The sequence below is a fragment of the Petromyzon marinus genome, chromosome 43 (genome assembly GCF_048934315.1).
Source record: "Petromyzon marinus isolate PM22_M1 ecotype Great Lakes invasive population chromosome 43, UKy_Petmar_22M1.pri1.0, whole genome shotgun sequence".
Classification (NCBI taxonomy): Eukaryota; Metazoa; Chordata; class Hyperoartia; order Petromyzontiformes; family Petromyzontidae; genus Petromyzon; species Petromyzon marinus.
This window is the reverse complement of record NC_133709.1, coordinates 16,368,662-16,392,659: the sequence shown is the minus strand read 5'-3', so window position 1 is coordinate 16,392,659 and position 23,998 is coordinate 16,368,662. Positions and strand designations below refer to the sequence as shown.

Genomic DNA, 23,998 nt, shown 5'->3' with positions numbered 1-23,998 from the left:
TCGCCATGACGATAGCGTCGCCGTGACGATAGCCGTCGCCGTGACGATAGCGTCGCCGTGACGATAGCGTCGCCGTGACGATAGCCGTCGCCATGACGATAGCGTCGCCGTGACGATAGCCGTCGCCGTGACGATAGCCGTCGCCGTGACGATAGGCGTCGCCGTGACGATAGCGTCGCCGTGACGATAGCCGTCCCCGTGACAATAGTGTCGCCGTGACGATAGCGTCGCCGTGACGATAGCCGTCGCCGTGACGATAGGCGTCGCCGTGACGATAGCGTCGCCGTGACGATAGGCGTCGCCGTGACGAAAGCCGTCGCCGTGACGATGGCCGTCGCCGTGACGATAGGCGTCGCCGTGACGATAGCCGTCGCCGTGACGAAAGCCGTCGCCGTGACGATGGCCTGGCCGTGACGATAGCGTCGCCGTGACGATGGCCTCGCCGTGACGATAGCCGTCGCCGTGACGATGGCGTCGCCGTGACGATAGCGTCGCCGTGACGATGGCCTCGCCGTGACGATGGCCTGGCCGTGACGATAGCGTCGCCGTGACGATAGCCGTCGCCGTGACGATGGCCTCGCCGTGACGATAGCCGTCGCCGTGACGGTAGCCGTCGCCGTGACGGTAGCCGTCGCCGTGACGATAGCGTCGCCGTGACGATAGCCGTCGCCGTGACGATAGCGTCGCCGTGACGATGGCCTCGCCGTGACGATAGCCATCGCCCTGACGATGGCGTCGCCGTGATGATAGCCGTCGCCGTGACGATAGCCGTCGCCGTGACGATAGCCGTCGCCGTGACGATAGCGTCGCCGTGACGATAGCCGTCGCCGTGACGATGGCGTCGCCGTGACGATAGCGTCGCCGTGACGATGGCGTCGCCGTGACGATGGCGTCGCCGTGACGATGGCGTCGCCGTGACGATAGCCGTCGCCGTGACGATGCCGTCGCCGTGACGATGGCGTCGCCGTGACGATGGCGTCTCCGTGACGATGGCGTCGCCGTGACGATGGCGTCGCCGTGACGATGGCGTCGCCGTGACGATAGCCGTCGCCGTGACGATAGCCGCGCCGTGACGATAACCGCGCCGGCTGACGAGCGAGCGGAGAGACCGGCGATACGAACGCGCGAAACCCACGGGGGCGGGGGGGACGTTGAGCGGTCACCTGTCATCCGGCACGAGTGTGTCACGTGTATGCCTGTGTGTGTGCCTGTGTGTGTGTTTGTGCATCTGTGTCTATGCGGCTGTGCGTCTTTGTGTCTGTGCGTCTGTGTGCAGCACTTGCCCCAAAGGTCTGTTAAGGCTCTTTGGCTTGTGTGGAGATAGTGGGGAGCGGTGGCGCAGCGGTTAGCGCGCTGCGCTAACGAACCCGACGGCCCGGGTTTGATTCCCGCTCACGGTCGACACCAGTGACGATTGTCTGAACCGGTCTTGGGCCTCCCCTAGGTTGACTCAGACTCAAACGAATATCTGGCGGCCAGGCATGGTGCTGGCCACCAACCCCCTCGTGTGCCGTGCCGGCCTTCATAGGTGCTCGCCTAACACACTTGCTAAGCACTTGCTAAGGCTATACGGGGCATCTTTGTCTTGTCTGCATGAGTGTTTGGAGCTTTATTGACCTGGTCGAAGGCCATGATACCATAAATAGGCCAGTACTCCGGGTCAGTCTTTGTACTTTCGGAGTCCCTGACCATCTGATGGTGGGCAGGCCCCAGGTAAAGCTGCGTTGCCGGCGATGGGGGATGCCATCTGGCCCCTGCACCATTTTTAAAACATCTTCCTTCCACCACGTAGTTCGTAGGTGCTTGAAAAAACGTTTACACAAACGGTTGCAAGACGGCTCGCGTTCTGGGAGCTATCGGGGCGACTTGGCGCAGCGCCGGCGGCACTCGGAGTGGCTCCCCGTGGCAACCGGAGCAGCAGAACGCCGCCTGTGCAGCAGCAGCAGCAGCAGCGGCAACCACAGCAGCAGCGGCTCAGTATCTGCAGCAGCCGCAGCTCGACAGGCACAGCAGCAGCCGCAGCAGCAGCAGCCGCTGCAGCAGCCGCCGCAGCAGAAGCAGCAGCAGTAGTTGCAGAGTATTTTTGGCTAATGGATGGAAACGCAGGAGGCCCCACGTTGAGCCCCCATGCGTGACAGGGGGGGAGGGCACTCTCACCGAAACTAATTAAGCCAGGTAAGGCCGCACGTGAGCTACGTCGCTCTTTTTCAGAAGCGACCCTGGCCATTGCAAATGATAGCTCAACGGAGTGGATTACCGTCATCACGCGGAAAATGTATAAGCGGCCAAATTACTCTAAATGTGTGGCGATGTCGATTCTAAATGTGGAGGGGGAAAACCGAAGAAAAATCCACGCGACCACGGGGAGAGAGAGAGACACCGCAAACTCCAAATATACAGCAGGCATCAGGGTCGGGATTCAACCCCCGACCTGTATACCAGGCGAGGTAGTTAACATCTGCTGGTTACGCTGCGGCTTGCGGGCGTTTCGTCGGACCCTTGTGCGTTGGCGCTTCAGGCGGGCTCCATCTCTCTTTGCGGCCCACCAACCTCTGCCTTCGGACTTTTCCCCCAGACGCTCACTTTTTTCCCCGCGTTGCGCCTCGGTCGTTTGTCCCCCCGCAGAGGATAGAGAAGAAGGAGGAGGAAGGCTCCCGGGCGGAGGCAAGGGCCGAGGCAGCGCTGCCTCAGCGGCAGCCGCAGCAACAGTCACAGCCGCAGCAGCAGCCGCAGCAGCAGCAGCGGATGAGCAGCAGCAGTTCGGTGTCGATGTCGCGGGTCGTCTACAAGACGGTGGTGATCACCGGCGAGCCCGACCTGCTCAAGGGCTCCTCCGACGAGAAGGACGGCGACTCCTCCGGCGGCGACGGCGACGCTCGCACCGGGCCCGGCGTCCAGACGGCTCCCTCGTCGGGCGGCAGGAGGGGCGAGGAGGAGGAGGAGGAGGAGAGAGCAAAGACGGAGAAGAGAGCAGCGGCGGAGGAGGAGGTCGTCAGACGCGTGGCCGCCCCGCCCGAATCGGTCCCCCGCGACGGGGCCGAGGCGACGGGCGCAGGCGAGGCCCAGGCTTCGGGCGGGGCACCCGGGGAGGAGGCCAAGGGGGCCGCGGGGGACGTCGACTTCCTGGAGAGGGAGATGATGAAGGTGGCCGTGGCGCTGAGGAAGGGGGAGGCCGGCGCTCACGGCGACGAGGGGAAGCCCAAATCCAACGGGGCCGACGCGTCCGAGTCGGAGACGAGCGAGTCGGAGGAGGAGGAGGAGCGCGGTTTTGAGGTGAGGGCCGCGTGTATGTCCGTGTGTGCGTCAGCGGCGGCGCAGCGGTCTGCGCTGCGCTGCACCACGAACCCGGCGGCCCGGGTTCGATTCCCGCTCACGGCCAACACCGGTGACGATTATCTGAACCGGTCCTGGGCCTCCCCTAGGTCGACTCGGCCTCAAATGAGCACCTGGTGTGGGCGTGGTGCTGGCCACCCACCCCCTCGTGTGCCGCGCCGGCCTTCATAGGTGCTGCTCGCTAACAGCACTTGCCCCAACGGTCTGTTCAGGCTCCTTGAAGCAGAAAGTCCCCCAAACGAACGTCAAAAAGTTGCGAGGTCGCCCTGTATCTTCACCGTCATCATGAAACGGCCATGGTCATTCCACTGCTGGATGAAAGCCTCAAGCTGCCTCGGGTCTGTGACGTAACAATCTACCCAGCACGTGGGTGCTTGGCCAATGCAAACCAACAGGTTTGATGGGACGTCACCGCGCGACGTCACCGCGCGACGTCACCGCGCGACGTCACCGCGCGGCGTCACCACGCGACGTCACCACGCGGCGTCACCACGCGGCGTCACCACGCGGCGCCACAAGGCGGCAGCAGAGGCACGCATGGCGGTGTGTAGCCGTGTCCACACCGGGCCGCTGCAGGGCGCTATCGCTCCACTCTTCTGTAGCGCAATAAGATAAACACTAAACAATGTGATGTTTTTTTTTAACACACCAGGTAAGGCCTCACTGAGCGACAGATAGCTGTTTTTTCAGGAGCGACCTGGCTATCGCAAATGATAGCCCGATTGGAGAAGTGGCTTATCATGTGGGAATGTATACTCTGTATGCGTGATGTTGATTCTAAACGTGGAGAGAAACAATCGGAGGAACCGGAGAAAAATCCACACGACCACAGGGAGAGAGAGAGAGAGACGCAAACTCCGAATATACAGCAGGCATCTGGCTCGGGATCAAAGCCACGACTCTCTGTACAGCAAGTGAAGTCGTCAACATCTCTGAGCCACCGCGGTGCCCCCACTTGATGTCGCTCGTCTGCCCAGGCGAGCTCATTTCTCTCATGCCTCTTCATGGCGCCCCGGCTCCATAGCTTGCCGAGACTTCTTTTCTGGAGTAAATATAGCCGGGCGATGTTGATTCACGCTTTGCTGCTCGTATTGAAGGGTGCTTGAAGTGAGATGGCGAACAAAAACACGATGGATTGGAACCCATGGAGCACGCGTCCTGTTACAGTACACCCTGTCACAGTACGTCCTGTTACAGTATGTCCTGTAGCAGTATGTCCTGTTACAGTATGTCCTGTAGCAGTATGTCCTGTAGCAGTACACCCTGTCACAGTATGTCCTGTAGCAGTACGTCCTGTCACAGTATGTCCTGTAGCAGTACACCCTGTCATGGTATGTCCTGTAGCAGTACGCCCTGTCACAGTATGTCCTGTTACAGTATGTCCTGTTACAGTATGTCCTGTTACAGTATGTACTGTAGCAACACGCCCTGTCACAGTATGTCCTGTAGCAGTATGTCCTGTAGCAGTACATCCTGTCACAGTATGTCCTGTAGCAGTACGCCCTGTCACAGTATGTCCTGTAGCAACACGTCCGGTCACAGTATGTCCTGTAGCAACACGCCCTGTCACAGTATGTCCTGTAGCAACACGCCCTATTACAGTATGTCCTGTAGCAGTATGTACTGTAGCAACACGCCCTGTCACAGTATGTCCTGTAGCAGTACACCGACCCAGCATGCCCTGTCACAGTACACGTTGTCACAGTACGCCGATGCAGGACACCCACCCAGAAGTCTCTTGTTTCTGGCGCGCAACTCAAATTTCGTAAAAGCGAAAATTCGGAAATTGGGAGTTCGTAATTGGAGGAATGCCTGTATGTTAAGTTTTTTTTACTTTGTTTGGGAGGAAACCGGAGAACCCGGAGTAAACCCGTACAGGCCATGGAGGAGAACGTACAGACTCTACACAGAATGGCGCCTGTGACGGGAATCGAACCCCAACCCTTTCCGCTGGGAGGCGCGAGCATCACCGCTGTGATGCTGCCACGCGAACACACGCTCACACACACACACACACGTGTGTGTGTGAGCGTGCGTGAGCATGTGTGTGTGCATGCGTGTGTATCTGTGCGTGTGTACCTGTGTGCGTGTGTGGAACACAGCCGCCTCTGATCGCCACGGAGAGCGTGAGCTTCAGCGAGGTGTCGCACACGGGGAGGCCGGACTTCTCCACCACGGACGTTCCCATCGTGCACACGCACACCAAGACCATCACCTACGCGGCCACGCAGGTATCAGACGCGCGGATATCACTCGGATAAGGGACAGCGGTCTCTCCCACGTGTTTCCGTCGTCTCTCCGCCTCCCCGCGTGAAATCTAAAAGTGCTTCTCACCTGACCCGTCGTCCCCGCGGCCTTGAGCGTCGCCACCCTGCCGCGCCCGCGGGGCCCGTGACCGCGGCTTGTACGACGTTAGCCGCCGCCTCGTGTTGTCACGGCGGCGTCGCTCCGAACCGCCGGAGCCGTGCGAAACGTCGGCCTCTGCCGCGGCCGCGGCCCGACAACCGGCGGCGGTGACGGTGACGCCGACGTTGCGGTTTGCTCGCCAGGAGGGACGCGGAGGCGAGGCGTCCGAGTCGAGTGTCTTGCCGGAGATGGCCGGCTTCTCGGCAGAGTCCGTTGCCACCACGACCACCACGCACATCACCAAGGTAGGGCGGCAACCCCCCCCCCCCCCAGTGATGGCTGTCCCCCCCGCGGCTCGCCACCTGTCCTGCAAATGGCTGATAGTCTGCCAGTAGGGGGGCGATGATTGCTCGTGCTGTGTGCAAGTGATTTGTGGGTAATATTTTTTCAAAGTTGCCAATTGTGGACCGTGACGCTGGCACACAAATGGCCTGCTCGTCGCACGGACCCCACAACGGGTGGGGTTGTGGGGTGGTGCATCTCCTTCAGTCAACCCACGGTACCTGGGTCTGTCCCCTGACCTGCTGCCAGCGGGCATTCGACACTTGGCCTTACAGTGCACAAAGCCTAGCACAAGCGCCGTGGTGACATCACCGACACTTCGTGGTGAATGGCGGCTGTTGTTGTGGTGGCACTGTGTGTGTGTGTGGTGGCGTGCGTGTGTGTGGTGGTGCTGTGTGTGTGGTGAGGTGGGTGTGTGTGGTCGCGTACGTGCGGTGGCGTGCGTGTGTGTGGTGGTGCTGTGTATGTGGTGGCGCGCATGTGCATGGTGGCTTGTGTGTGTGTGGTGGCTCTGTGCGTGTGTGTGTGGTGGTGGTGGCGTGTGCGTGTGTGTGGTGGCTCTGTGTGTGTGTGGTGGTGGCTCTCTGTGTGTGTGGTGGTTGCGTGCGCATGTGTGTGGTGGCTCTCTGTGTGTGTGTGGTGGTGGTGTGTGCATGTGTGTGGTGGCTCTCTGTGCGTGTGTGGTGGTGTGTGCGTGTGTGTGGTGGGTGTGTGCGTGTGTGGTGGTGGCTCTCTGTGCGTGTGTGGTGGTGGCTCTCTGTGTGTGTGTGTGGTGGCTCTCTGTGTGTGTGTGTGGTGGCTCTCTGTGTGTGTGTGGTGGTGGTGGTGTGTGCGTGTGTGTGGTGGCTCTGTGTGTGTGTGTGTTGTGGCTCTCTGTGTGTGTGTGTGGTGGCTCTCTGTGTGTGTGTGTGGTGGCTCTCTGTGTGTGTGTGTGGTGGCTCTCTGTGTGTGTGTGGTGGTGGTGGTGTGTGCGTGTGTGTGGTGGCTCTGTGTGTGTGTGTGTTGTGGCTCTCTGTGTGTGTGTGTGGTGGCTCTCTGTGTGTGTGTGTGGTGGCTCTCTGTGTGTGTGTGGTGGTGGTGGTGTGTGCGTGTGTGTGGTGGCTCTGTGTGTGTGTGTGTTGTGGCTCTCTGTGCATGTATGTGGTGGCTCTCTGTGTGTGTGTGGTGGTGGCGTGTGCGTGTGTGTGGTGGCTGTCTGTGTGTGGGTGTGTGGTGGTTCTGTGTGTGGTGGTGGCTCTGTGTGTGTTTGTGTGGTGGTGGTGGCGTGTGCGTGTGTGTGGTGGCTCTGTGTGTGTTTGTGTGTGTGGTGGTGGCGTGTGTGTGTGTGTGTGGTGGTTCTGTGTGTGTGGTGGCTCTGTGTGTGTGTGTGGTGGTGGCTCTGTGTGTGTGTGTGGTGGCTCTCTGTGTGTGTGTGGTGGTGGCTGTGTGTGTGTGTGGTGGCTCTGTGTGTGTGGTGGTGGTGGCTCTGTGTGTGTGTGTGGTGGTGGCTCTGTGTGTGTGTGTGGTGGCTCTGTGTGTGTGGTGGTGGTGGCTCTGTGTGTGTGTGTGTGGTGGTGGCTCTGTGTGTGTGTGTGGTGGTTCTGTGTGTGTGGTGGCTCTGTGTGTGTGTGGTGGCTCTGTGTGTGTGGTGGTGGTGGCTCTGTGTGTGTGTGTGGTGGTGGCTCTGTGTGTGTGGTGGTGGTGGTGGCTCTGTGTGTGTGTGTGGTGGTGGCGTGTGTGTGTGGTGGCTCTGTGTGTGTGTGTGTGGTGGCTCTGTGTGCGTGTGTGTGGTGGTTCTGTGTGTGTGTGGTGGTGGTGGCTCTGTGTGTGTGTGTGGTGGTGGTGGCTCTGTGTGTGTGTGTGTGGTGGCTCTGTGTGTGTGGTGGCTCTGTGTGTGTGTGTGTGGTGGCTCTGTGTGTGTGTGTGTGGTGGTGGCGTGTGTGTGTGTGTGTGTGGTGGTGGCGTGTGTGTGTGTGTGTGGTGGTGGCTCTGTGTGTGTGTGGTGGTTCTGTGTGTGACCGCGTCTCTCACCGTCCTCGTAGACGGTGAAGGGAGGCATCTCGGAGACGCGCATCGAGAAGCGCATCGTCATCATGGCCGACACCGACATCGACCATGACCAGGTGCGTGCACGCGCGTGGCCTCCCCTGGGTTGACTCGGCCTCAAATGAGTACCCGGTGCCTGAACAGCAGCGGGGGTGGCGGGGGGTGGTAACCACGGCGCCTGCCGTGCGGCGTTCGTTCGCGGTTCCAATGCCGGGCGCCAATTTCAGACGAGGGAGGGGTTCGCGTCCGATGCAGCCGGCGGCGCTGCAACATTTGGGCTTGCGTGTCGGCCGCTCGCGACCTCGTCCCCCGAGCCTGGGGATGCGTGAAAGTCGTGCTGTGATGGAAGACTGCGTGACATCTAAATTTAGAAATGTTAAGCCCTCTGTGCGGACACACGGGACGGATTTTAACCCGTCCCCATCTGTACGCATGAACACTGCGGAAGTACAAAAATCGCAGTGAGTGGCGGTGGTGGCGGCGTCACGCTGCTCCACGTTTCAAGAATTTTCCTCGCAAATCGCCCAATCGGGATTTCCTCGTGGCGACCGTCGCCCCCCCCCGTCCCCTCTACCGCGAAGAATTGGCGGGACCACCCTCCTGAAGAAAAGAGTCTCCGAGACCCGGCGAGGCTGTCGTGGGTGCGCAAGCCCAATCGCGATTACAAAAACAACGACAACCGGTTGTCGCGTGGCTCAAATAAGTGGCAAGGGAGAATAGCGGGGGGTGAATGGAAGAAGACCCCAGCCGTCTCTGCTCTCGAAAATTTCCAAGCTTCCAGCTTGGACACCCGTGGGGGGGGGGGGGGGCGGGGGGGGGAGCAGGAACGGGCGGCGGAGCCACGGTCGGCTGCCTCCGACGCCACCGCCGCAGGCGCCGGCTCGCATCCACCTCTGACGACGTCGTGAGGCCGGCGGCGGTCCATGATGGAGTCGGGTTTCCTATGAATGTGGAGTCGGGTTTCCTATGAATGTCGCCCACAAGTGGGTGGCAAAACGCCATCCGAGGCTTACAAGTGCCTCGAGGGTGTGCGAGTTGTTCGGGAACGCGTAGGCTCAGGTGTGAGTGTCGGGATAAAGGGGTCATCCTGCGGCCTATTGTGAGCGCATCGTGTGGTGCTGGAGGTACGCTGCGGTGTGAAAGCGAGCAGGGTGGCCGGTCTTAAAAAAAATGTCAAACAAGCCAACCCTCTTTGAATCGCCTCAAGTTTTGGTATCGTTTGCTGCCTCACTAGACTTGACCCGCACTATACACGGGCGTGACTTGGCTGACCACAAATACAATAGCGGCGGCGATAAAGGTGGGCCTGTGACAGTAAGCACGAACCAAAAGGAACGCATCGGTACTGCGACTGGCGGCTTCGGTTTTCTCATCTCGCGGCGGTGGCGCTCTGGAGCGGAAGATTTCTCCCCTCGTGAGTGAAGCTGCGATGAGGCTTGATCCCTGAGACACCCTGCATTACTCCGCAGCGATCCGTCACCCTGTCGGCTTGTTGTGACCAGCCCTTTGCTGACCACCCCACCCCACCCCGTGTCTCGGCCCATTTAACAGTCGGGAAAGTTATTTGTTTAAACAACATTTTTTTAGCTTGATTTGAAGCTTTTGTGACTGCAGGAATTACTCTTTATTTTACCAGGTAAGGGCCCCACTGAGCGACGCCGCCATCACAAATGAAAGCTCGGTGAAGTGGCTTATCATCGTCGTGTGGGCAATTGTAGCGGCGGCCAAACGTGCGATGTTGATTCTGAATGTGGAGGGAAAAACTGGAGGACCCGCAGAAAAATCTACGTGATCAGGGGGAGAGAGAGAGACAACGCAGACTTCAAATAGGGGTTGGGATCGAACGCACGTCCTCCAGGCGAGGTAGTTTCTTTACCATGGCGTGCGTGTGACGACCTGTGTGTGTATGACAGTGGGGAGCGATGGTGTAGCGGTTAAGCGATGAAGCCGGCGACCCGGGTTCGATTCCCACTCATGGCCAACACCAGCGACTTGGCCATCACCGGTCCTGCACCTCCCCTAGGTCGACTCAGCCTCAAATGAGTACCTGGTGCGGTGTGAAAACATCGCCACTGGGGAGACAAAGGCGGTCGGGCGTGGTGCTGGCCACCCACCCCCTCGTGTACCGTTCCGGCCTTCATAGATGCTCGCTAACAGCACTTGCCCCTACAGTCTGTTAAGGCTATACGGGGGATCTTTGTATTTTTTTGAGTGTATGATAATCTGCGAGTGACAACCTGTGTATGCGTGTGACGACCTGCGTGTGTGACGACCTGCGTGTGACGACCTGCGTGTGACGACCTGCGTGTGTGTGACGACCTGCGTGTGTGTGTGTGACGACCTGCGTGTGTATGTGTGACGACCTGCGTGTGACGACCTGCGTGTGACGACCTGCGTGTGACGACCTGCGTGTGACGACCTGCGTGTGTATGTGTGACGACCTGCGTGTGACGACCTGCGTGTGACGACCTGTGTGTGTGTGTGTGTGATGACCTGCGTGTGTGACGACCTGCGTGTGTGCGTGTGACGACCTGCGTGTGTGCGTGTGACGACCTGCGTGTGTGACGACCTGCGTGTGTGCGTGTGACGACCTGCGTGTGTGCGTGTGACGACCTGCGTGTGACGACCTGCATGTGTGTGTGTGACAACCTGCGTCTGTGCGTGTGACGACCTGCGTGTGTGTGTGACGACCTGCGTGTGTGTGTGACGACCTGCGTGTGTGACGACCTGCGTGTGTGCGTGTGACGACCTGCGTGTGTGCGTGTGACGACCTGCGTGTGTGTGTGACGACCTGCGTGTGTGACGACCTGCGTGTGACGACCTGCGTGTGTGCGTGTGACGACCTGCGTGTGTGTGACTGTGTGTGGTGTGTTGTTTATTCTGAGCAGGCGCTCGCCCAGGCAATCCGCGAGGCCAAGGAGCAGCACCCCGACATGGCGGTCACCAAGGTGGTCGTGCACAAGGAGACGGATGTGTCGATCGAGGACGACGACGACGACGACGACGACGAGGAGGAGGAGGAGGAGGAGCGCCCCTGAGGGCCGCTGCCCCGTGCCCCCCCCTCCCTGCCCAGGTGACGTCGCAGTCCGTCGGCCTCCCGACCCTCACGGTGCCCTCTTGTTGTGCACTGCGCATCTTAGCCGTGCCTGCCAAGTCAGCCTATCGGGGGGGGTGGGGGGAGGGATGAGGCCCAACTGAGCTGTGTAGTTTATTTTTTGTCAGCGACTTGGCCATCACGAAGGATTGCCCAGCGAGAAGTGGCTTGTCACGGGTGAATTTTATAGCGGCAGCCAAATTCTCTAAACGCGTGACGTTGATTCTCAATGTGGAGGGAAACATCGGGAGGACCCGACCACGGGGAGAGAGAGAGAGAGACGCAAACTCCAAATATACAGGTGCCAGGATTGAGCCTACGACCACCTGCATACCAGGCGAGGTCGTTAACATCTCCTAGCCACCGCGTCGATTTAAAGTTTGTGGGTCTGCTTTGTTTTATTATGTTGGGTGCTATGGGCTTGAGCGGTACAGTGCACGGACGCACAAAGGAAAAGACAAAGATCCCCCAGTATAGCCTGAACAGACTGTTGGGGCAAGTGCTGTTAGCGAGCACCCTACGAAGGCTGGCACGGCACACGAGGGGGTGGGTGGCCAGAACCACGCCCGGCCGCCTTTGTCTCCCCAGTGGCGATGTTTACTACACACCGCACCAGGTACTCATTTTAGGCTGAGTCGACCTAGGGGAGGCCCAGCAATCGTCACTGAGTGTGTTGGTCGTGAGCGGGAATCCAACTCGGGTCGCCGGGTTCATAGCGCAGCGCGCCAACCGCTACACCACCGCTCCCCACGCACACAACACGTGTACACGCACACAACACGTGTACACGCACACAACACGTGTACACCACACACACGTGTACACGCACACAACACGTGTACACGCACACAACACGTGTACACCACACACACGTGTACACGCACACAACACGTGTACACGCACACGACACGTGTACAGCCCACAACACGTGTACACGCACACAACACGTGTACACAAACACAACACGTGTACACGCACACAACACGTGTACACCACACACAACACGTGTACACCACACACACGTGTACACGCACACAACACGTGTACACGCACACAACACGTGTACACGCACACACAACACGTGTACACCACACAACACGTGTACACCACACAACACGTGTACACGCACACAACACGTGTACACGCACACAACACGTGTACACGCACACAACACGTGTACACGCACACACAACATGTGTACACCACACACAGAACGTGTACACCACACACAACACGTGTACACCACACAACACGTGTACACCACACACACAACACGTGTACACCACACACAACACGTGTACACGCACACAACACGTGTACACCACACACAACACGTGTACACCACACAACAAGTGTACACCACACAACATGTGTACACGCACACACAACACGTGTACACCACACAACACGTGTACACCAGACACAACACGTGTACACCAGACACAACACGTGTACACCACACACAACACGTGTACCCACACACAACACGTGTACACGCACACAACACGTGTACACCACACATGACACGTGTACACCACACACGACACGTGTACACCACACACAACACGTGTACACAAACACAACACGTGTACACCACACACAACACGTGTACACCACACACAACACGTGTACACCACACACAACACGTGTACACCACACAACACGTGTACACAACACGTGTACACCACACACAACACGTGTACACAACACGTGTACACCACACACAACACGTGTACACACAACACGTGTACACCACACACAACACGTGTACACCACACAACACGTGTACACCACACACACGCACCTGGCAGACTGCCGTGTGCGTGCGTGTGGCGACCTGCTGCCGATGCTCACTAGTGATGTCTGTTTGGCGGTGGCGGCGGGGTGTGTGTGTGGTGTGTGTGTGTGTGGTGTGTGTGTGGTGTGTGTGTGGTGTGTGCGTGGTGCGTGTGTGTGTGTGGCGCTGTGTGTAGCGCTGTGTGTGGTGCGTGCGTGGCGCTGTGCGTGGTGCGTGTGTGTGTGGTGCGTGTGTAGCGCTGTGTGTGGTGCGTGCGTGGCGCTGTGCGTGGTGCGTGTGTGTGTGGCGCTGTGTGTGTGTGGCGCTGTGTGTGGTGCGTGCGTGTGTGGTGCGTGCGTGGTTCATGTGTGGCGCTGTGTGTGGTGTGTGTGCGGTGCGTGTGTGGTGCGTCTGTGGTGCGTGTGCGTGTTGTCCTCAGCGGCTGGCAGGAGGGGAGCCACGGGGCCGTGGGGAGGTGACCTCTTGATCGTCGCGCCACAGGAAGCACTCTCGTGCCGCAGCGGCGGCCGCCGCACAGGCCAGGGCGACGTCACCCACCCGCGGCTCCGCTGTTGCCCGCGTTTGTCGGCGCCCGTTTCGCCGCCCCTTACTCGCCGCACCACGCTTCACGATTTGTATTTCTTCGTTTCTCTCTTGCTCTCAGATTAAGTTTTTTTTTTTATTACGTTGTCCGTTGACGTTTTACTTTTTATTCCGTTCGCTCGTGCGCGTTTTTAATCGTGCGCGTGGGAAAGGAAAAATCGAACCTCGCAAAGGGGCCTCCTGCCAAAATCCCCGCAGCCTGGGGGGGCTGCCGCGAGTTTCTAACGGCCTTGGGGGGCTGCCGCGAGTTTCTAACGGCCTTGGGGGGCTGCCGCGAGTTTCTAACGGCCTCGCGCTCCTTCGGTCTTGAGCCACCGGCTCTCCACAGTACGTTGCAGATGATAAAGTCTTTGACCGGCCACGATTAACGTTTTTTGTATTTTTCTTATTTTAAACCTTCGCTAAAAAAACAACACTTGGTGTCTCTCAACCTGATGAGGTTGCTGGTGCTGCTGCATTCTTCAGTGTTGTAAGTGGCGATGGTTGCTTTCCTGCCGGGAAGCAGCGGCTATTTGCTTACCCGTGGGTAGCTGCCGGCCTGTGCTAAACAACGGCAAAAACTAAACTTATTTTTATCTTACCAGGTAAGGCCCACTGAGCCTGTGTGGCTCTTTTTTCAGAAGCGACCCTGGCCACAACTGAGAGCTTGACGAAGCGGCTTGTCATCGCATGGACATGTATATCGGCCATATACCCTGAATGCACGTTGATTCTAAATGTGGTGGGGGGAAAGCTGGAGTTGCCGGAGAAAAATCCACACGACCGCGGGGAGAGAGAGCGAGAGAGACAGACACCGCAAACTTCAAATATGTGTCAGGGGTCGAGATCGAACCCATGTGGATGTCGCACAAGCCCGGCTCGCCGTGCCGACGGGAGCCGACGGAACTGGTCGTTTTATTTTTTACCTTCCTGAAGCTTCCTTGACACGGCCTCTCTCTCTCTCTCTTCCTCTCTGTCTCTTTCTCTCTCTCTCTTTTCCTCTGTCTCTCTCTTCCTCTCTGTCTCTTTCTCTGTCTCTCTCTCTTCCTCACTCTCTCTTCCACTCTCTCTCTCTCTTACACTCTCTCTCTTCCTCTATCTCTCTCTTCCACTCTCTCTTCCACTCTCTCTCTTCCTCTCTCTCTCTTCCTCTCTCTCTCTCTCTTCCACTCTCTCTCTCTTCCACTCTCTCGCTCTCTTCCACTCTCTCTCTCTCTTCCTCTCTCTCTCTCTTCCTCTCTCTCTCTCTTCCTCTCTCTCTCTCTTCCTCTCTCTCTCTCTTCCTCTCTCTCTCTTCCTCTCTCTCTCTCTTCCTCTCTCTCTCTTCCTCTCTCTCTCTTCCTCTATCTCTCTCTCTCTTCCTCTCTCTCTTCCACTCTCTCTCTTCCACTCTCTCTCTTCCACTCTCTCTTCCTCTCTCTCTTCCTCGCTCTCTTCCTCTCTCTCTTCCACTCTCTCTCTTCCTCTCTTTTTTTTTACGATCAGAGGAAACAAGAAGATGCTCGGCGTAGTCGGCACTTTGCTTCGTTCATCATTTCGGTTTTTTTCAATGCTTTGCTTTATGTAAACCCCCCCCCCTCCTGTTTAAATGAAGGATTTCACAAAAGATATCACGCTCTGCTCTCCTCCTTCTTACCCCTTCCCTCTCTCTCTCTACCCCTCCCCCCACTCTCTCTTCCCCCTCTGTCTTTCTTTCTTGAATGTTTTATTTATTTATTCCCTTTCCCCTTCCCTCTCTCTCTACCCCCCTCTCTGCCCCCCCTCTCTCTCTACCCTCTCTCTGCCTCTCCTCTCTCTCTACCCCCTCTCCGCCCCCCCCCTCTCTCTGCCCCCTCTCTTCCTACTCCATTTGGCTCTCTCTCGCTCTCTCTTTTTTCTTTATAACTACGACAAGTGCTGCATCTGCACGCAGCCCTTCCCACAGTTAAACGGCCTCCGACGGGTAGCTTAGATCTGCATGCAGAGCTCTCCGTCATCTGCCACCGAGCACACGGCCTCCTCCAGCGCCCACTGCTCCTTGAAGGCCGGCACGGCGTGGGTCAGCCGCGCGTGGCGGAACTCCAGCCACACCCTGGCTCCGACCAGAGCGCGGAAGATGCCCAGGCTGCTGGCCGGACGTTTTCCCTCCAGGGCCACCTTCCTCGCCTGTATATGGCGAGCTTGGCATAGCCGAAGAGCACGTTGACCAGCCCCTGAAGATGTTGGGGTCCGTCGCCCTCCGGGTATTCGAAGATTTTGGACCGTCGGGGAGAAGTGGAGGCTGAACCTTAGGAGGATGTTTCTCAGGACCTTGAACAGCGAGTCCAGGCTCTTGCACTCCACGTATTGGTGTGCCACCGTCTCCACTTTACCGCAGAACCGGCACTCCGGGGACGTGTCGGTGAAGCGCGCCGGGGAGACGTTGGTGGTGACGGTGCCGTGGGCGATGCTCCAGCTGAGGTCGCCGATGCGGTTGTACGTCGGGCTGGAGTAGAGTTGCCTCCAGCGAGGCCTCTCCGGAGAGACGCAGGGCAGAGCTTTCCTCCAGGCATGGTCCTTGTGGCTCCTCAGGGTGTCCTGTTGGTGGAACCGGACCATGTAGGAGTAGAGCACCTTCCTCTTTACATTTGCGAAAGCCACCTCCGGTAGGTCTTCTAGCCGGCACAGGTTGTGATCTGCCTTCGTTTGTCGGCATTGGCGATGCAGTGGCATGACTGAGAGCTCCGGTGGAGGGGGATCGAGAGGGGCCTCGACATCCCCAACGCCGATGGGGGGCGTTCTCCCCGCTGCCGCTGAGAAGGCCCCCTTGGCTTCGGCCAGGATCCGGGCAGCCACCCGGAGCGACTGTAGCCCTGTCTTTGCGGCCACATCTGCTGGTCCGAGCCACCGGCCCCCTGTTTCAGGCTCCACCAGATCTCCCATCCTGGTGAGCCGCGCGTTGGCGAGGCGTCTCTCCATGCCAGGGGTGGTGGTGGTGGATGGCAGCTTTGTCTGTGGGTTCCTGAGGATCGGTTCGAAGACCAGATCCTCGGCCGATCGCGGTTGGTTCAGCCTCCTGACGGCGAGGGAGCTCCATGTCTGCAGGACGCTTCTGTAGAAGGGTGGCAGCTGTCCCAGTGGGAGGCCCTGCAGGTCCATGTAGAATAGTTGCTTGGAGCACTGCAGACCCCCCAGCTGTTTCAGGAGGAAGGAGGCCATGACGCTCCAGGCCGGTGCAGGGGCGGCGTGCAGGAACTTTTGCGCTGCCTGCAGTCGGAAGGTGGCCAGCTGACTCCGCACGCACACCAGCCCGTGACCGCCCTCGTCCAGTGGCAGGGCCAGGACCCCCGGCCGTGACTCCGGTGTCCTCCACCCGACCAGAAGAAGTCGAGGACTCGCTTCTGAAGTGCGTTGACGAGGCTCATGGGGGGGTGCAGGGAGAAGAGTCGGTGCCACAGCATGGACGTCACCAGCTGGTTCACCACCAACGTCTTTGTCCTGAAGGTGAGAAACTTGCACAGGCGACTCCAGGTGGCCAGTCGCTCCTTCACCTTCTCCTCCAGCTCGACCCAGTTCCTCTGCGGTGGTTCCTCCTCTGGTCCGAGGAACACCCCCAGGTGGTGCAGCGATGTTGTGCTCCATTTGATGGCTTTTGCCTTCTCGGGACACTCGGTCATGTCCCACGCTCCAACCAGCAGGCCGCTGCACTTTTGCCAGTTCATTTTTGATGAGGAGGCTTTCGAAAATACCTCCTGGCACTCATGCAGCAGGGCGACATCAGCCAGGGAGCGCAGGATGAGGAGGATGTCGTCGGCGTATGCCGTCAGGACCAACTTGACGCTTGGTTCCTTCAGCACCAGGCCGCTGAGTCTCCGCCTTATGAGATTCAGGAAAGGCTCTAATGCCAGGGCATAAAGTTGGCCCGACAATGGGCATCCCTGTCTCACTCCTCGCTTGAATTTGACCGGGGCAGTGAGGGCGCCGTTGATCTTGATCATGCACTCCGCCTTGGTGTAGAGTAGGCGGATCGTTCGGACAAAGGCATCCCCAAAACCCAAGGTCTTGAGGGTTCCCAGCAGGTACTTGTGGTCCACTCTGTCAAAAGCCTTTTCCTGGTCAAGAGCCAGAAACGCGATTGGGATGCCCAACCTCTGGGACACCGCGATGAGGTCCCTGACCAGGAAGATGCCGTCGTGGATGGTTCGTCCGGGGATGGTGTAGGACTGGTCCCCGTGTACGACTTGTGCAATCACCCCTTTCAGTCGCAGGGAGAGAGCCTTCGTCAATATTTTGTAGTCTGTGTTCAGGAGGGAGACCGGACGCCAGTTTTGTAGGTGCCTCAGGTCTCCGTTCTTGGGAAGCAGAGTGAGCACCGCCCTCCTCCAAGACTGAGGCATCACCCCAGTGACTGAGGCTTCCTCCAGCACCTCTCTGTAGTCCTCCCACAGGGATGGCCAAAAAGCGGCGTAAAACTCCCCTGTTAGGCCGTCTAACCCTGGGGATTTATTTGGGGCCAGTCCTCTTACAGCTGCGTCAAGGTCAGTCCTGGTGAGCTTTTGCTCTAGCAGCTCTTTCCCGTCTTCCCCCAGGGTGGGTAGACCACTCCATGCCTCCGCCTGGGCCAGTTCCGATGTTTCTTCAGGGGAGAACAGGCTGCCGTAGAAGTCTCTGATGATGGTCGACTTCTGCTGGAGTTCGTGCACCAGGACACCGTCACCATGAAAGGGGCACTCCATGGATTTGCGTCTCCCATTCTGCCTCCCGAGGGAGTAGAAAAGCGGAGATCCCGTGTCGAGGTCCGTGATGAGCTTCACCCGGGATCGCACAAACGCTCCCCTCGTCTGCTCCTCCTGTAGCCCTTTGAGATGCTCCCTATTCTCGTATTCTTGGAGAAGAGCAGGGTCGCTGTCCTCGGCGAGGCGACCCTCCAAATTGAGGACTCGGGCTTCCATGTCGGTGATGTCCGCGTTCTTCAGTCTGGTGCTCCCCCAGGTGTATTGTTGGCACAACAGCCTGGTGTGCACTTTGCCCATATCCCACCAATGGGCCAGAGAGTCGAACTGCGTTTTGGTTTTTCGCCACTCTTCCCAGAAGTCCTCGAACATTTCTAAGAAGGTGCCATCCTCCAGCAGTGAGTTGTTAAAATGCCAGTGGGACGCGCCCTCACGGGCCCTCTCCAGCCTGACACGGAGCACGATGAGGTTGTGGTCCGTGAATGGTGCCGCCCTGATGCCAGACGTTATGGCGCACGTCACAAAGCTCTTAGAGATGTAATATCTGTCGAGCCTGGACTGCGTCACTGAGCCATCGCGCCTCGTCCTCGTGTACGTGAACCGGCGTTGGCCCGGGTGATGTATGCGCCACACATCCACCAAGGCGGCGTCCTCCAGGAGTCCCTGCATTTCCTTCTTTGGCGCTACTCCCCCCGGCTGCCCCCCCGAACGATCCAGGGCGCCGAGTGTGCAGTTGTGGTCGCCATCCACAATCACGCACTCGTCGTCCGGGATCCCGGCCAGGTGCCTCCCCAGGAGGTGCAGAAACGGGATCTTCTCCTTGTCGGTCACCGGCGCGTACACGTTCAGCAGGTGTGTGGTGACATCGCCCACCCTGACAGTTACCGCGAGCAGCCTTCCCTTCACCACTTCGGTGTGGGTGATGAGTTCGGGATGAAACCCTTTAGCGAACAGGGTCGCGACTCCACAGGAGGTGTTGTCAAGGTGGCTGTAGAAGGAGTCCCCACTCCTTCCTCCAGTCATCCTCGTCCTCGACCGTGAGATGCGTCTCCTGAATGAAGAAGACAGAGGCAGCGTGTTTCCTCGCAAGAGACATTGCGGAAAACCTCCGCACTGCCTCCCTGCACCCGTTCACATTCAGGGATCCGATGTACATAGGCATTGCTTGTTCCTTTCCTCCGTGGCCTCCCACCTTGTAATTTGTTTGCGGAAAAATCTCAGCTTTGCCCTCTCCTTGCCCCGGGACTCGAGTCTCTGCTTGGCAAGGAGTCTCTCTGCTTGAGTCACAGAGGCCTTTATTGCCTTGCTGTCCTTCCATCGAGCCAAGGCAATGTCCGCTCTGTCCTTCCTCATGTTGATCTCGTCGAGGAATTTCCAGAGATTTTCCGAGGAGATCAGGGGAGTCTGAGGGTCAAGGAGTGTAGGCCCTTGGCTGCTCTCGCTCCCCATGCTGAAGCAGTCGTCCCGATCTTAATCGATTTCCTCGGCGTCCGGCTCCGCTGGAAGAGCTGCAGCGGCTGGGCTGGCGCATGGCCCAGCGGCGTCCTCTCCCCCAGTGTCAGGGATGGCCTGGGATGGCTCCTGCTCAGGCTCTTCGGGTGGATGGCCCGGTGTCTCTTCCGCTGGTTTTGGATCAGCAGTGGGACGGGGACCTTCCTCCTCAATCCCATCCATTTCGTCCTTGCCCTTGGTGAGTGTCTCTCCGCCAACTTCTTCCTCTTGGTCAAGGGCTTCCTGTATAGCTGGTGGGGGGTGAGTCTCTATGACAACAGTAGGCGGGTCGATTTCCGTGGTGATGTCGCCTACATCGTCCACGGTCTCCTGCTGCGGAAACCCTTCCCCAGACGCACGCTGCTTCTTCCTCTTGGCGGGTTTCTTCCTCGCCGCCCGCGCGTCACTCGGCGTGGCGTCCGGGAAGGCAAAAACCGCGTCTTCGGCGTCTGGCAGCTGTTCTGCTTCCTCCCCTGGTGTGGGGGGTTTCACCGCTTCTTCCTGTTCGAGGTCTGGGAGGGGTTCCTCCTCTGAATCTGACCCTTGAGATCCGGGTCCTTCTCTATTCTTCCTCTTGCGATTTGTCGCTTGAGGCGGCGAAGTTGGGGCCACGACTTCAAGTGTAGGAGGCTGCGTGGCTGGTGGGTCCGGTGTGGGCTGTTGGGGGGCTTGTTGCAATGGGGGCTCTTGCTGCTTTGCCCCCCTTGCTCTGCCTCCCTCCTCCCCCGCTCTTTTCTCCGACCCTCGCCGTCGTCGGTTTAGGGCAATCCCTTCGGAGATTGCATCTGATGGAATCTTTGGCATAAAACAGTCTATGGGCAATGCCTGCATTGACAATGACAAACGAGCCCTCTTCCTGCTGTCCGGGAGTCAGCAGGACGTGCACCTGCCTCTTGAAAGATAAAATGTGATTCAGAGCAGGGTTTCTGCACCCCAGTGCCAGGGCACGTGCTGGCACCACGACGGTGCCCAGCTTGGACACGTGCTCCAACATGGCCTTGTCGGGGATGTAGGGCGGCACGTTCGAAACGACTATTCGCGCCGCCACCGAAGCGACGGGTTCCAGCTGGACGTGGAGTCCCCCCACGGTCATCCCCTTCTCGACGGCCGCATCGGCCACCTTCTCCGTCGTCAGGTAGAAGACGGCTTTCCCGCTGACCTTCGAGGCGTGGGTGATGGTGGCTGGCGGGACGATGGCGGCCAGGGCCTCGACGTACGCCTCGATCGTGACGGAGCTCGAGGCGTAGCGGCGGATGCCGTTCTCGCGCAGAGGCAGTGGTCGCTGCGCGCTCGGGGGGGGCTGGCCTTGGAGCAGAGGCCCTAGTGGGGGGCCTCGTGACTCCAGGCAGATTGGCAGCTGCGACCTTTGCGTAGGTGGCCATTTTGTTCCTGCTGCCTTCAATTTCTGCCTGACTGTGGTGCTGCGCTTCTGTACAGAGCTCCCCTTGAGAGAATGTAAACTGAGGATGAATAAAGAATCCTCGTTTAAGAAAATAATGAAAGGAAAAAAGAAAGGAAAGAGATATATTTATTTATTCAATAAACTATTTTTATTGAATAAATTATGAAGCGGTAAATGAAAAAAAATTGATAGTGATATCTAATAATACATTTGCGTGTTAAATAAATGAATGTATTTTGCAAACATCTATTTTTTGGATAAATGTGTTTATTAAATACATTCACTCATCGTTAAATAAATATTACTTACAGTCCTTGCACACTCGTGGAGGCAAACAAAAAAAGCAGTGTGTTAGGGAATCATTAACTAATAGATTGATTTAGCCTCAAAGTAAACAATTGCTTTTGTGGCCTTAAATTTGTGCGCTACAGTGTGGATGCCTCCACGTGGCTCACACAAAATGTAAGTTTTAACAAATCTCAAATAGTTTGAGATTCGTAAACTGAGATTAAAAACATAAGCAGAAGAATAAAGGAACAATAAGTAGAGTCTTCTTTGGTTCTTTCGGTAAAGTCACGTAGAATGAGAATAAAATAATAAATTGATAAAATAAAATAACACAATAATATTCTCACGACGTTTCGGCCACAACACAAGCGGCCTTCATCAGGTGAAGGGGCGAGACTGTCTGGTAGGACAGCGCTGGAGTGAAAGAGCCACGTTCTCATTCTACGTGACTTTACCGAAAGAACCAAAGAAGATGAATCATTGCAGTCACGAAAGCTTTAAATCGAAATAAGTAGAGTATAAAAAATACCTGTAAAGTATGAAAACGATGCTTTAATTCACTCTGGGATTGAGCCCATCGCCTAAGAAACACCACCGTGTTTCAACAGGCTTTGGCCTCACCCTGAAACTGTTTAGCTTAAAAAAACAGTAAAGAAAAATGAAAAAAATACTACTTGTGTGTGCAAAAGGCAGAATACTTACTCCTGATGAATAAAAATTAGAAGAAAAGAAATTAATTAGAAGAGGGTATGTTAGATTTATAAAGTTACAACGGGGAGCTCAAACGAAGCGCGTTCTCCCTCTCACCATCTCTCTCCCTCTCTTCCTCTCTCTCTCTCTTCCACTCTCTTTTTTTGTATTAGTTTTTTTTATTGTCCTTAACTCAAATCAAACAATATGCAGTTCAGGTCAAAGAAGACATTCCTTTTTAACGCTTTCCAACCAAGGTTGAGATGTTAATGCATTAGCTCTGTTCGTTCATATCTGCCCATCTGTCTGTAGCATGGCATTTCGATAACCCTCTTAAAGATGTATGGACTGATGCTGTTGTGGAGCTGAGTGGACTTGTCGATGACTGGTACCAGCGGTGTCAAGATCGGCCTCTGTGGAGGAGGCTCGTGAAGCACGCTGCTGCTGGGCAGTTGGAGGCAGTCGCCCTCCAGTAACAACGGTGGGCGGATGAGCGACGCTCACGACAACGAGCGGAGCGTCAGCCACACCAAGTCGGTGCAGTGGTGCCTCTGTCAGTCATCTTATTGAGCACATGGCAACTTGGGTCTGTCCTGTGAGCTGGCAGAGAGCCTTCGACACATCACGTGGCCTCAACACGTAAGACAAAACTATAATTCGTGTTGTAGAGAATGTACCCCCTCCTATACGTGTAACTTTTAAGTGGTATACCTTGTAACTGATGAATGATCCGAGTGTGCCACCTATTTCAAAGACAATGAGTTGCTCCAGATGCTTCATGGAACACAAAAAATACCGTTTGACCTGTATCACAAGAACAACGGGTCTCACCTGAGTTCTCTGTACAGGTTACTTTCAAACACACACACTTTGTCCTAACATCACTTATTCAATGTTTGACCCTTACAGATCAAATGTGACAAGTATGCATAAAACCAGACAAGTATACATTCTAAATTATTGACAGCCACTCTCTCTTCCTCTCTCTCTCTCTTCCTCTTTTTTTACGATCATAGGAAACAAGAAGATGCTCGGTGTAGTCGGCACTTTTCTTCGGTCATCATTTCGTTTTAAAAAATATTTTTTTATGCTTTGCTTTATGTAACCCCCCCTCCCCCCCCCCTTTTTAAATGAACGATTTAACAAAATATTTCTCGCTCTGCTCTCCTTACCCCTTCTCTCTCTCTCTACCCCCCTCTCTGCCCCCTCTCTCTCTACCCCCTCTCTTCCTACTCCATGTCGCTCTCTCTCTCGCTCTCTCTTTCTCTCTCTTTTTCTCTCTCTCTTCACAAAAACTCGCCCCAACGGCGTGACCCCGCGCTCGGGGGACGCAGTTCCGTTCCCTCCTCCCTCGCCCCCCCCTCGCCCCCCTCCCCCCACCGTCGAAGTGAGACGGTGGCCAAGCGAATGGGGGCTCCCACTGGAGGGGGGGGGCGAGGGGGGCTGCTCGTGAATTGAAATAGAATCTTTGTTTGATGGAAATCCGATGAGCTATGAAGCTCTTTTCCCCCTCGCCCCCACAGATATCCAGGTAGGGTTGCACGGGATCAGAATGTTACGACAGCACTCGATAGACTAAAAACACAAAGTATAGAAAAGGGGGAAGTAAATCACGACAAAAAAAATGTTTTTACAATTTTTTTATTTTACTAGGTATGGCGGCACTGAGCTATTCGGGTGACTCCTCTACTTACGAACATTCGACTTGCGAACTTTTAGAGATACGAACAAACCTGTCCGCATGTCCAGTTGCCTGTTTGGACCGAGAGTCGTAAGTTCAACCGCTGCGCAATAGATGGCGGTAGTGGCATCTACATCTGCAGGAGATTCTACAACTTTTAAAGCCATTCCCCGTGTTTAGTGTACACGCCGTACAACGCGTTGGGAATCGACAGGCCTCTCGAACCTAACTCGCTCGTAAGTAGAGGAGTCCCTGT

At 56.9% G+C, this 23,998-nt stretch overlaps 1 protein-coding gene across 6 annotated transcripts in view; it reads left to right on the top strand.

The window, feature by feature from the left end:
- Positions 1 to 13,884, top strand: part of LOC116957809 (protein 4.1-like) — a 95,531-nt gene extending 81,647 nt beyond the window's left edge. For 5 of the 6 annotated variants that reach the window (XM_076073855.1, XM_076073858.1, XM_076073853.1 and 2 more), the window contains 6 exons: positions 2,626 to 3,273; positions 5,436 to 5,564; positions 5,883 to 5,984; positions 8,043 to 8,123; positions 10,935 to 11,119; positions 13,357 to 13,884. In XM_076073855.1, the coding sequence (XP_075929970.1) occupies positions 2,626 to 3,273; positions 5,436 to 5,564; positions 5,883 to 5,984; positions 8,043 to 8,123; positions 10,935 to 11,084 (1,110 nt within the window). In that variant the 3' untranslated portion in view covers positions 11,085 to 11,119; positions 13,357 to 13,884. The other variant, XM_076073857.1, reaches the window with a different exon arrangement.
- The last annotated feature ends 10,114 nt before the right edge of the window (positions 13,885 to 23,998 follow it).